The 13,287-nt window shown below is 45.6% G+C and overlaps 1 protein-coding gene across 1 annotated transcript in view; it reads right to left on the bottom strand.

The window, feature by feature from the left end:
• LOC137641272 (titin-like) overlaps window positions 1–11,468 on the bottom strand; it is a 43,622-nt gene extending 32,154 nt beyond the window's left edge. Inside the window, exons 1-3 of the mRNA XM_068373700.1 lie at window positions 11,320–11,468; window positions 10,773–11,014; window positions 2,710–2,843 (exon numbers count right to left, since the gene is read on the bottom strand). Of these exons, the coding sequence (XP_068229801.1) occupies window positions 2,710–2,843; window positions 10,773–11,014; window positions 11,320–11,468 (525 nt within the window). The remainder of the gene's footprint in view (window positions 1–2,709; window positions 2,844–10,772; window positions 11,015–11,319) is intronic.
• Window positions 11,469–13,287: the final 1,819 nt, after the last annotated feature.

Below are 13,287 nucleotides of genomic sequence, written 5' to 3'. Positions count from 1 at the left end.
AGGAGCAAAGGTGATCTCGCTTCTTAAGAACTCCAGACACGAAAGAAGCCGCAAGCTCGCCAGACCCATCCCGAATGGCTTTGTCCATGCATGACATGATGAGCATGGCAGAGTCCTTATCCGAAGGGGAGGTCTTTCTGCTCAACGCTCCCAAACACCAGTCCAGGAAGTTGAAGATCTCAAACGCACGGAAAACTCCCTTCAAAAGATGGTCCATGTCCGAAAAGGTCCAGCAAATGTTGGAGCGTCTCATAGCCAGTCTGCGGGGAGAGTTTACCAGACTTGAGAAGTCGCCCTGGGCAGAGGCAGGAACTCCCAAGCCGAGAACTTCTCCCGTGGCATACCAGACGCTAGATTTGGAAGCAAGCTTGGTCGGGGGAAAGATGAAGGATGTCTTCCCAAGTTGCTTCTTGGCCTGCAACCACTCTCCCAGTACCCTTAAAGCTCTCTTGGATGAGCGCGCGAGTACGAGCTTCGTAAAGGCAGGAGCTGCTGACTGCATGCCTAAAGCGAACTCAGAGGGAGGTGAGCGTGGGGCTGCAGACACAAACTGGTCCGGATACAACTCCTTAAACAGGGCAAGGACTTTCCTAAAGTCTAAGGAGGGAGGCGTAGTCTTGGGTTCATCTATGTCGGAGTGTTGATCGTCCAAATGCGCAGCTTCGTCGTCATCAGAGATTCCTTCATCCGAATGCTGAGGAGGAAGCGGCAAAGGAGGAGAAGAAAGCTGAACAGCTGAATCCGGCAGCACGGGTGCATGCGTAGCTGCACTGGATCCAACATCATGCTGCTGCTGGTCAGTCTGAGAGCTGGCAACAACAAAAGCGGAGTGGTGGTGCGTGGTGGGGACTGCCGTGGGTTGCGGAGACTGCCGCATTGCGTCAAAACACGGCAGCTTGACAGCACCTTCCCACTGCTGATGCGGTAGCTCACGCATGTCAACGGAGGGTGCCGCACGTCGGCTAACGTCAACATGCGTCTGGCAGGGTCGACTGCGCATCGGTGGTGGAGCTCTCACAGCCGGAGTGTGGGAGCAGGCAGCCGCAGTGTCAGCTGAGCGCACAACCGTGGCAGGTTGTAGGTTAACGGGTGCAGTGTCAACCTTCTCAGCACGATACTCCTGCATGAAGGAAGCTAGCTGAGTCTGCATAGACTGCAGCAAAGACCACTTAGGGTCTACAGCGGTTGGTGCGGCAACAGACGGAGTGATTGCCTGCTGCGGAACCACTCTACCTCTCTTGGGAGGTGTGCAGTCTTCGGAAGACTGCGGCGAGTCCGAACTGACCCAGTGGCTACACCTGGGCCGTTGGACTCGCTCGGAAGGGACCTTGCGCTTGAGAGGTCGTGAGACCTTGGTCCAGCGTTTCTGACGAGAAACTTCTTCCGCAGACGAGGAATGAATGGGCTCACTCGTCTGTTTGTGGGTGGGACGATCTCTGCAAGATACGTCCGCAACCACGGAGGGTACATCTGTACGCTGATCAAGGCCTGTCGAACCCTTTGGTCCTTCGACATTGCTTCTCCCCTGGGCTTGGGAGCTTGCAAGAGGTCCCGGACTGGGAGGACGACTGGCACGAACAGATGCACCCTCATGCGTAACACTGACACTTTTCACAGCACTTGCACTCACTACACTTCCCACTGCACTTTTCTCCTTCAACTCTTTGACGTCGGCCAAGAGTTGATTGCGGTCATTCGCTAATGACTCAACTCTGTCACCAAGAGCCTGAATGGCACGCATCATGTCCGCCATCGAGGGTTGCTGAGAGCTAGAAGAAGGGTCGGGTGTAACCACTACAGGGGAAGGAATAGGTTGTGGGGCATGGGGAGAGGAAAAATCAAAAGAGCGAGACGAACTCCTCCTGATCCTATCCTTCTCTAGCCTACGTGCATTCTTGAGGAATTCTTGAAAATCGAATTCCGAAAGCCCAGCGCATTCCTCACATCGATCTTCCAATTGACAGGCTTTACCCCTACAATTGGAACAAACGGTGTGAGGATCTATAGAGGCCTTCGGAAGACGCCTAGAACAGTCCCTAGCGCTACACTGCCTGTACTTGGGGACTTGAGTAGGGTCAGACATCTTGAATTAGTCAAAGGGGGAAATCCAAAATCTATCCAAGTCGTCAACAAATAATCCAAAATTTAATCAATAAAGCTTGATAAGGTATTGATGATAACTCCTGTACAGCGAAAGCTAATAACTAGAGAGAATACATCACCAAATAGCGTGAAAATCAACTCCAGAAACAACAGCGTATCAAGTAGGTCTTGCCGGTGGCACGACAGAGAGAAAATTGGTTCTTTGTTGACAAGAAGTACTGGAGTACCTACTCGACAGATGGCGCTGTTGTTGTACACCCCCTCCTGTATAGCGATCGCTGGCGTATCCCGCCCGTAGGTTTTTTCTGTCGGGCAGCAGAGCTGCAGCTACATGATCACCGGGTAAGATTAATATTGAAAATTATTGGTTACCCTATGCATTGTCCAACACTAACAATCAGCCGAGGATAAACCAGCATGAAAACTTGTTGCTTCCATATACAATGGCAATAAGTGTTTCAAATGAAACATTCAAGAAGATATGATTTCTAGTCTGTACAGTAATAAACTTCTTCATAATAAACAGTTTAAAAAATGTAAATACTGTAAAATTTTTCATAATATAAAGTTACTACATAAAACACACAGTAATAAGGAATGACTTACTTCAACTCCCCACAGGTCTATTCTGTTACCAGCTTCCTTGCTGTATACAGTGACCTCTGCATTAATTGGGAATGACAGTATTTGCTCATCGTTGCTTGGGTAGCCAATCATAGTACGACCCTTTGAAATGGGCTCTGAAATGCAAGAAAAATGTTATTTTCATTAGTAAAATAAATTTTTGAATATACTTACCCGATAATCATGTAGCTGTCAACTCCGTTGCCCGACAGAATTCTACGGGAGGGATACGCCAGCTATCACTATACTAGAAGGGGGTGTACTCACCAGCGCCACCTGTGGCCAGGTACTGCATTACTTCTTGTTGACACCACCTCAATTTTTCCTCGGTCCACTGGTTCTCTATGGGGAGGAAGGGTGGGTCAATTAAATCATGATTATCGGGTAAGTATATTCAAAAATTTATTTTACTAATGAAAATAACATTTTTCAATATTAAACTTACCCGATAATCATGTAGCTGATTCACACCCAGGGGGGTGGGTGAAAACCAGTGTACATGACTAAAGGATAGCTAAGTATCCCGTATTTCATATAATCAGTTATTCAGAATAACAATGAAATAATAAGTACCTGGTAAGGAAGTCGACTTGAACCGTTACTCTGCCTTTAATAAGTTCGTCTTCCTTACTGAGCGCAGCGTTCCTCTTAGGAGGCTGAATCAACTCTAAGGTGCTAAAGTATACAGGGCTGCAACCCATACTAAAGGACCTCTACACAACCTCTAACCCAGGCACTTCTCAAGAATGAATTGACCACCCGCCAAATCAAAAAAGGATGCGGAAGGCTTCTTAGCCTACCGTAACAACCCAAAAAAACAACAATAAAAGCATTCAAGAGAAAGGTTAAAAAAGGTTATGGGATTAAGGGAATGTAGTGGCTGAGCCCTCACCTACTACTGCACTCGCTGCTACGAATGGTCCCAGGGTGTAGCAGTTCTCGTAAAGAGACTGGACATCTTTAAGATAAAATGATGCAAACACTGACTTGCTCCTCCAATAAGTTGCATCCATAATGCTCTGCAGAGAACGGTTCTTATTAAAGGCCATCGAAGTGGCTACGGCTCTCACTTCGTGGGTCCTTACCTTCAGCAAAGCAAGGTCTTCATCCTTCATGTGAGAATGGGCTTCTCTAATCAGAAGCCTTATATAATACGAAACTCCGTTTTTGGACATGGGCATCGAAGGTTTCTTGATTGCACACCATAAGGCTTCTAACTGTCCTCGTATAGGTTTTGACCTATTAAGATAATATTTCAGAGCTCTGACAGGGCAAAGAACTCTTTCTAGCTCGTTACCCACCATGTTGGAAAGGCTAGGAATTTCAAACGATCTAGGCCAAGGACGTGAAGGAAGTTCATTCTTAGCTAAAAATCCGAGCTGTAAAGAACATGTTGCAGATTCGGATGTGAACCCAATGTTCTTGCTGAAGGCGTGAACCTCACTAACTCTTTTAGCTGTTGCAAGGCAGACGAGGAAAAGAGTCTTGAGGGTAAGGTCCTTGAAGGAAGCTGACTGGAGAGGTTCGAACCTAGGAGACATAAGGAACCTTAAGACTACGTCTAGATTCCAGCCTGGAGTGGATAAACGACGTTCTTTAGAAGTCTCGAAAGATTTAAGGATGTCTTGAAGGTCCTTGTTGGAAGAAAGGTCCAAACCTCTGTGACGGAGAACTGAAGCCAACATACTTCTGTACCCTTTAATCGTAGGAGCCGAAAGGGATCCCTCATTCCTTAGATGTAATAGGAAGTCAGCTATTTGGGTTACAGAGGTATTGGTAGAGGAAACTGCATTGGCTCTACACCAGCTTCGGAAGACTTCCCACTTGGATTGGTAGACTCTATGAGTGGATACCCTCCTTGCTCTGGCAATCGCTCTGGCTGCCTCCTTCGAAAAGCCTCTAGCTCTAGCGAATCTTTCGACAGTCTGAAGGCAGTCAGACGAAGAGCGTGGAGGTTTGGGTGTACCTTGTCTACGTGAGGTTGACGTAGAAGGTCCACTCTTAGAGGGAGAGTCCTGGGAACATCGACCAGCCATTGTAGTACCTCTGTGAACCATTCTCTTGCAGGCCAAAGGGGAGCAACCAGCGTCAGCCGTGTCCCTTCGTGCGAGACGAACTTCTGAATGACTCTGTTGATGATCTTGAACGGTGGGAATGCGTAAAGGTCGAGATGGGACCAATTCAGCAGAAAAGCATCCACATGAACTGCTGCTGGGTCTGGAACTGGGGAACAGTACAAAGGAAGCCTCTTGGTCATGGAGGTGGCAAACAGATCTATCGTAGGCTGACCCCACAAGGTCCAAAGTCTGTTGCACACGCTCTTGTGAAGGGTCCATTCCGTGGGGATGACTTGATCTTTTCTGCTTAGGCGATCTGCTGAGACGTTCATGTTGCCCTGAATGAACCTCGTTACTAGAGTGAGGTTTAGACTTCTTGACCAAATGAGGAGGTCCCTTGCTATCTCGTACAGGTTCCTCGAATGGGTCCCTCCCTGCTTGGAGATGTAAGCCAAGGCTGTGGTGTTGTCGGAGTTCACCTCCACCACCTTGCCTAGCAGGAGGGACTTGAAGTTCATTAGGGCCATATGAACTGCCAGCAGCTCCTTGCAGTTGATGTGGAGCGTTTCCTGTTCCCTGTTCCATGTTCCCGAGCATTCCTGTCCGTTCAAGGTCGCGCCCCAGCCCGAGTCTGATGCATCCGAGAAGAGATGAAGATTGGGGGTCTGAATCGCTAACGATAGGCCCTCCTTGAGAAGGAGGTTGGTCTTCCACCACAAGAGAGTGGTCTTCATCTCTTTGGTGACAGGAATAGAGACTGCTTCGAGCGTCAATTCCTTGTCCCAATGAGCTGCTAGATGGAATTGGAGAGGGCGGAGGTGGAGTCTCCCTAACTCGACGAACAGGGCTAACGATGACAGGGTCCCTGTTAGACTCATCCACTGTCTCACCGAGCAACTGCTCCTCTTCAGCATGCTCAGGATGCATTCTAGGGCTTGGCTTATCCTTGGGGCCGATGGAAAAGCCCGAAAATCCTGACTCCGAATCTCCATTCCCAGGTAAACTATGGATTGGGAGGGAATGAGCTGGGACTTTTCTAAGTTGACTAATAGACCCAGTTCCTTGATCAAGTCCAAAGTCCAGTTGAGACTCTCCAGACAGCGACTACTCGTGGAGGCTCTCAACAGCCAGTCGTCTAAATAAAGGGAGGCTCTGATGTCCGATAAGTGGAGGAATTTTGCAATATTCCTCATCAGATGCGTAAACACCATAGGAGCTGTGCTTAGGCCAAAACACAGGGCTTGGAATTGGTACACAACCTTTCCAAAAACGAATCTCAGGAAAGGTTGGGAGTCTGGATGAATAGGAACGTGAAAGTAAGCGTCTTTCAGATCCAACGAGACCATCCAGTCCTCCTGCCTGACCGCTGCTAGGACCGACTTCGTCGTCTCCATAGTGAACGTCTGCTTGGTGACATAAGCATTGAGCGCGCTGACGTCCAGCACCGGTCTCCAACCTCCTGTCTTCTTGGCCACCAGAAAGAGACGGTTGTAGAAGCCCGGGGATTGATGGTCCCGGACTATAACCACTGCCTTCTTCTGTAATAAGAGCGACACCTCCTGGTGTAACGCTAGCCTCTTGTCCTTCTCCTTGTAGTTGGGAGAGAGGTTGATGGGAGAAGTGGTCAGAGGGGGTTTGCGGCAGAATGGTATCCTGTAACCCTCCCTTAGCCACCTGACAGACTGGGCGTCTGCACCTCTTCTTTCCCAAGCTTGCCAGAAGGTCTTGAGTCTGGCTCCTACTGCTGTCTGGAGAGGAGGAGAGTCAGTGTTTGCCTTTAGAAGTCTTGGGACCTTTCCTAGACCTGCTCCTGGAAGAGTCTGGACGGGAGCTTCCTCGGCTGGGGGCTCTGCCACGAAAGGGCGGAATAAACCTTGTAGCAGGAGTATCAGCCACTGGGGTGCGGTAAGTCCTGGGAACTGAGGGAGCAACCTTAGCCTTACGAGCTGAAGAGGCCACAAGATCATGAGTGTCCTTCTGAATCAGGGCCGCAGACAAATCCTTGATAAGCTCTTCGGGGAACAAGAACTTAGAAAGCGGAGCAAAAAGGAGTTGAGACCTTTGACAAGGCGTGATGCTGGAAGAAAGAAAAGTGCAAAGTTGCTCCCTTTTCTTAAGAACTCCTGAAACAAACATAGATGCAAGCTCGCCGGACCCATCCCGAATTGCTTTATCCATGCAGGACATTAAAAGCATGGCTGAGTCCTTGTCCGCAGGGGAGGTCTTCTTGCTCAAGGCCCCCAGGCACCAGTCGAGAAAATTGAAAATCTCTAAGGCACGAAATACACCCTTTAAGAAGTGGTCTAAGTCGGAAAAGGTCCAGCAGACCTTAGAGCGCCTCATCGCTGATCTACGAGGAGAGTCGACCAAACTTGAGAAGTCAGCCTGGGCAGAGGCAGGGACTCCCAAGCCTGGTTCCTCTCCTGTGGCATACCATACGCCCGCCTTAGAAGTCAGCTTAGTAGGTGGGAACATAAAGGAAGTCTTCCCTAGTTGCTGTTTGGACTGCAACCAATCCCCTAATATTCTTAAAGCTCTCTTAGAGGATCTAGCAAAGACGAGCTTAGTATAGGCTGACTTAACAGGTTGCATGCCCAGCGAAAACTCAGATGGAGGAGAGCGGGGGGTAGCAGAAACAAAATGGTCCGGGTATACCTCTCTGAAAAGAGCCAGGACCTTACGAAAGTCAATGGGTAGAGGAGAAGACTTGGGTTCCTCCACGTCTGAAGAGGGATCTAGGTGCGCAGCTTCCTCCTCAGAAACCTCATCACCAGAGTGTAGCGAAGTGAGAGGTAAAGTAACAGCGGTATGCTGAACAGCAGAATCTGAACAAGCGGGTGCATAAACACTTGTGGTTTCATCCTCAAGTCTCTGTTGCTGAGTTAAAACCTGAGGTTCAGGCTGCAAAGACTGGTCAAGAAGAGTAGAGGAAGGTAGGTGCATGGGTTGAGGTGGCTGACTCCTAGCATGAGCTTCCTGTCTCAAGAGTTGCGCTTGCTGCAAGGGTTGAGGATGCGCAGTAGCAGGTTCCTGAGTCACGAGTTGAGGTTCCTGAGGTGTGAGCTGCGAGAGTTGAGGTAGCGGCTGCGCAGAACGCAGTTCCTGTCTCACGAGTTGAGGTTCCTGAGGTGCTAGCCTTAAGAGTTGAGGCTCTCGCCTTGAGGAGAGTTGAGGTCGCTGCAGCGAGAGCTGAGGTGGCTGCCTCATGGATGGAAGAGGTTGTCGTACCTCAAGAGGTTGTTGCCTCGATGGTCTAACCGCAAGAGGAAGAGGAGGAAGTAAGGCATAAGACTCCTGCTCCCATTGTTGAGGTTGTCTTAAGGAAGGTGGAGGTTGCTGCACACCGCTGGTAACTGGCAACTCAGAACGCGGTAAGGTAGCCTGAGGAACCTCAACTTCGTACGCCTGGCAGACTGGACTGCGGTGAGGCGGAGCGCTCGCAGGAGGAGGTGTAACCTTCTCAGCCTGAAACTCACGCATTAAGACCGCAAGCTGTGACTGCATGGACTGCAGCAAAGTCATCTTGGGGTCAACAGACGCTAAGGTCTGCTGAGGCAAAGCCTTAACAGAAGATGAGGTCTGTTGAGGCATCGCCTTACCTCTCTTAGGAGGTGTGCAGTCACCTGATGACTGCGGAGAGTCAGAGCTAATCCAATGACTGTATCCAGGTTGTAGAACTCTTGAGGTCTGGACTTTACGTTTAAGAGGTCTTGAGACCTGAGTCCAGCGTTTTCTCCCCGACATTTCTTCTGCAGACGAGCAAAATAAGGGCTCAATCGTCTGCGGGTGGGAGTGACGGTCTCTGTAAGACACGCCCGCAACCACCGAGGATACTTCTGTGCGCCGATCAAGGCCTGCCGAACCCTTTTGCCCTTCGACATTGCTTCTCCCCTGGGCTTGGGAGCTTGCAAGAGGTCCCGGACTGGGAGGACGACTGGCACGCACAGAAGTACCCTCACGCACAACACTGACACTGACACTAGCACTCGGCACCGCACTGACACTAGCACTTGGCACAGCACTGGCACTATCACCTCCCACTGCACTTTTGACCTTAAGTTCTTTGACGTCTGCCAAGAGAGACTTATGGTCACTAACCACCGATTCCACTTTGTCACCTAAAGCCTGAATGGCACGCAAAACATCGGACATATCAGGTTGAGCACAAATAGTAGGTTCGGGGGTAGCCACTACAGGGGGAGGAAAAGGTTGAGGATCATGAGGTGAGGAAAAAAGCGAAGAGCGAGAAGAACTCCTCCTAACTCTCTCTCTCTCTAACTTGGTTGAATATTTAAGGAATCGAACAAATTCAAGTTCCGAAAGTCCGGCGCATTCCTCACATCGATCTTCCAACTGACAGGGTCTTTCCCTACAGTCAGAACAAGCGGTGTGAGGATCAACCGAGGCCTTCGGAATACGCCTATTACAAGACCTACATCGTCTATGGGGTGGGGCTTGTGAAAGGTCAGACATCTTGAATCAAAGAGCTAGTCAAGGGGGATTCCAAATCAAGCAAAAGATCGTTAACCATTAATCAAAACCAAATAAAAGCTATCTAAGCTAATAGAAAAGTTTCCAGTATAGCGAATAGCTGAAATCTTAGAGAAATACTTCACCAAAAACCGTGAACAATACTCCAAAATCATAAGCGTATCCAAGAACGTCTTGCCGGAAGCACGACAGAGGAAAAATTGAGGTGGTGTCAACAAGAAGTACTGCAGTACCTGGCCACAGGTGGCGCTGGTGAGTACACCCCCTTCTAGTATAGTGATAGCTGGCGTATCCCTCCCGTAGAATTCTGTCGGGCAACGGAGTTGACAGCTACATGATTATCGGGTAAGTTTAATATTGAAAAAATAAAGTGATGACATTTTCTATTCAACATAAACAACCTGACAACATTATAAAAATAATTGGTAGATTTACCTGTATCATAAATATTGTACTATACAGTACAGTGTTTTTATTTTTATTCCTTATTAAAACCATTTGTGTACTGTACCAATAAATTCATGAGACTTCTGTGATGCTCAATATTTCAAAGCCCAAATAAACTTTAAAACTATTGTACAGTGGTATCTCGGTTTATAAGTCTAACCATTCCGGGAGCGAGCTCGCAACCGAAAATACTCGTAAACCAGAACAACTTTTCCCACAAAAAATAAAGGAAATTCATTGGATATGTTCCACACATCCATAAATATACATACCTATATACACATTTTTAAAGGTTTTAATGTTATTTAAAGAACAAATAACCAGTAAATTCAGAAATTAATATAAATCAATGATTCACAATATAAAAAAAAAATATTGAGAGCTGTTGAAATATCAGGAGTTCTCTCTCTTGAATAGCATTCACTATTACTAACCGAATCACTTAATTCATGCTTATAGGTATCTTTGTCATCCTTTTTTTTTACACTCCTACGTTCTACTTTTACAAGAACCTATCTAGAGTCAACTGTTTTTGTCTTTTCTTTAAAATACTAAGAAAATGAGACATTGCATTGTAAGTAGATGGATTCATTACTCGCACTGCCAAAGGTTTATCTGGGTGATGCTTCTACAAAATTTTGCAGGGTTTCCTGCATTTTCAACATTTCCATTATTTCTCTAGTAGCAATAAGTTGTTTGTTACTCTGTCCCTCCTCCTCCGAAGATGAAATCTTCTCTGGCACTCTATCAATGACCTTCGATGTCAGGATGCCTGAAAACTTTGAATCATTCATTCATTCTTGTTGCTGCTCCTTATGCAACTCCAACAGCTCCTAGTCCTCAACTGTTCGCTATGTTCCTCAAACAGATAGCAGATGTCGTCCCTGTCCACCTCAAATCCCTTTATCATGCCAAAGGACACATTCATCATCAGCTGCCTACTGCAAGGGTTCGAATTCATCAAAATCACATTAAGCTACACATTATAAGTTTCCTCCATGCAGAATTGAAAGTTCTCTTGTTGACCCCTTCCCAGGCTTTATCAATCACTTTGTAGTAGCTGTTGATGTGGATATGTTCTTTCCAACTCTTGGAGGGTGAGTTTTGACCCTTCAGTGATCTTGAAACAGTGTATTTTTGGTACATTTTCATTAAATTTCACATCTGCTGATTCATGGGCTGGAGAATTGAAGAGGTGATGGGCAGCTGGAACTTGATTTAGAAAAATTTTAACTGGTCTATTCAACGGCTGGCTTGGAGTGGGAGGTTCTTGTCCAAAAGGTACTTTTGACCTAAGGACCAAAAACATCAATAACCCATTCCACAAACAAAATGTGCGCCACCCAAGTCTTTAATTTCAAACTCCACATGAAAACCAGTTAGTTCTTCTGCACATTGCACTTCTAGAAGGCTCATGGACTCTCCATAGTGATACACCAGGAGCGGGTTTAACTTTGCAATCTCTGCTGACATTAGTACCAAATAGCAGGGTTATGTGTTTTTGCATGGGCTTGCGACCAAAAATTGACTACTGTTCTGCAGTAATAAAGGTCCTCCAGGGGATTTTCTTCTAGTCCTATAACAATTGAACACTTACTGCAGATTGCATGACTTGGAATCCAAGAACCATTTAAATTCAGAAGCGAATGACTCTGCTGCCTTGACATTGAAGCTCGCAGCCTCACCATGTCGCACAATATATACTACAGATGCCTGTTCTTTTCTTGCAGTTTTCAAATCAGCCATGGCTCTCTTTGAACATTGCCCTTTTTTTGGTCAGCTGATGTACTTGGATAATTTTTCCTCATGCTAGCATACATAAATCTTGCTTGCTCACAAATAATGTTCTTGGTTATCATATCTTCTGATAACTGCTTCTCACTGATCCAATCAAGTTCTCAGCATTATCTGGAACATGTGGGTAGTGTTGTGACAATGTAAGCACCAATCTTGTAGCATTAATTTCTTCTATTTATTCTTTCTTCCTCAGAATTGTACAAATCGTTGACGCTGTACGATTGCACATTTTTGCAAGGGCTGTCATACACATCCCTGGATCAGGCTTCTTGAAAATTTTGTTATACAGCACTAATGTTATCATCTCCTCCTTGCCTTCATTCTTGATCATCTTGGGAGCCAGTATTTAGATGCTGTAATGTGTACTCTTTAGTAGAGTGTACTGTTAACTTGACGATGAAAAATAGCGATCACAATTCTATAAAGATCACACAGTCATAACTTTACAAAAGAATATAGCGAAAGATGATCGCGAGATAATGTTAGGTGATAATGGTAACTTTTATTCTACATGAATGACTTAATGTCTGAGTTGAGGAGGATGCCAGCAAAAGTGAAACAAATTGACGTAAACATCACAAGAAAACTGCGTGGGTGGCGTATGAGTATGGCATAACTGTTTTCTGCGTATTGCCTGCGAGACTCATTAGTACTTTTCCACAAAAAATCTGATTGCGAAGGGAAATTTTTGCTTGTACCTGTATACAGATTGAATCTTCATGCTTGTATACCAATTGGCTCGTATTCCCAGTTATTTGTAAACTGAGGTATTACTGTAATAGAAACGTGCTAAAATAAAATTTCAGAATTGAAGAAAATTATATACAGTACAGTACACCATAGATTGTAATTTTGAAAGAATACAATGTACACTGTAGCAGTTCTTTTGATGCAAAAATACAAAACATAACGCCAAAAAGAGAGAGAGAGAGAGAGAGAGAGAGAGAGAGAGAGAGAGAGAGAGAGAGAGAGAGAGAGAGAGAGAGAGAGAGAGAGAATATCAATGGCCACAGTGAAGATATGCAGCCAGTAAGATAAGTTTCCATAATGGGAAGCCGTAAAATCACTCCCCAGACAACCTACTCACTAAGTCCCCTTGGTATGATAAAACCATTACTATACTGTATGTTCCTAAACACCTATTGCCCTTATAAGGTTGCAAATGATGAAACCTATCTCTTCCTGGATGCTCTCAAAATGTTCATTTCTCAAGACAAGAAAGCATAGTCTGCCAAACTACTTTTTTTCATTATAAATAAATGTAACCTATTTCACACCACATTTATGGAGAACAAAATATCTATAGATTTTATTATGATAATCTTTATCTTAAAAAATTTCAAAACAATAGTCACTCCCAGGGAAAATAATTATGGAGCTTTAACATACATTTAAAAGTTTAGACTGAATACCAATGTTCAGTATAAAGACAACCCTTTCACACCTTATCAGGTATCCAACATAGGTGTAACAGGTGAAGTAGGAACTCCTACTTGGTTAGTGGGTAATGTGATGCCCACTTACTTAGATGATTCCTTTTTTAGACGAAAATGCTCCTATGGAGTCATATTGTATTATCAGCATACATCACACCTTTCCAGAATTATATGAGACACAATCTAAGAAAAGTACATTGTGTATCAATTCCTCTCTCCTCAATTGTATTAATGAATTACATGCCTTATCAAAATTACATTAAAATTCCAAGATATGACAAACCTCTTGAATTGCATAAGATCCAACTTACAAAACAAATAAAAAAGAAATA

The sequence above is a fragment of the Palaemon carinicauda genome, chromosome 5 (assembly GCF_036898095.1).
Source record: "Palaemon carinicauda isolate YSFRI2023 chromosome 5, ASM3689809v2, whole genome shotgun sequence".
Taxonomy (NCBI): Eukaryota; Metazoa; Arthropoda; class Malacostraca; order Decapoda; family Palaemonidae; genus Palaemon; species Palaemon carinicauda.
Note: the sequence above shows the minus strand (reverse complement) of the source record. Positions and strands in the feature narration are given on the sequence as shown.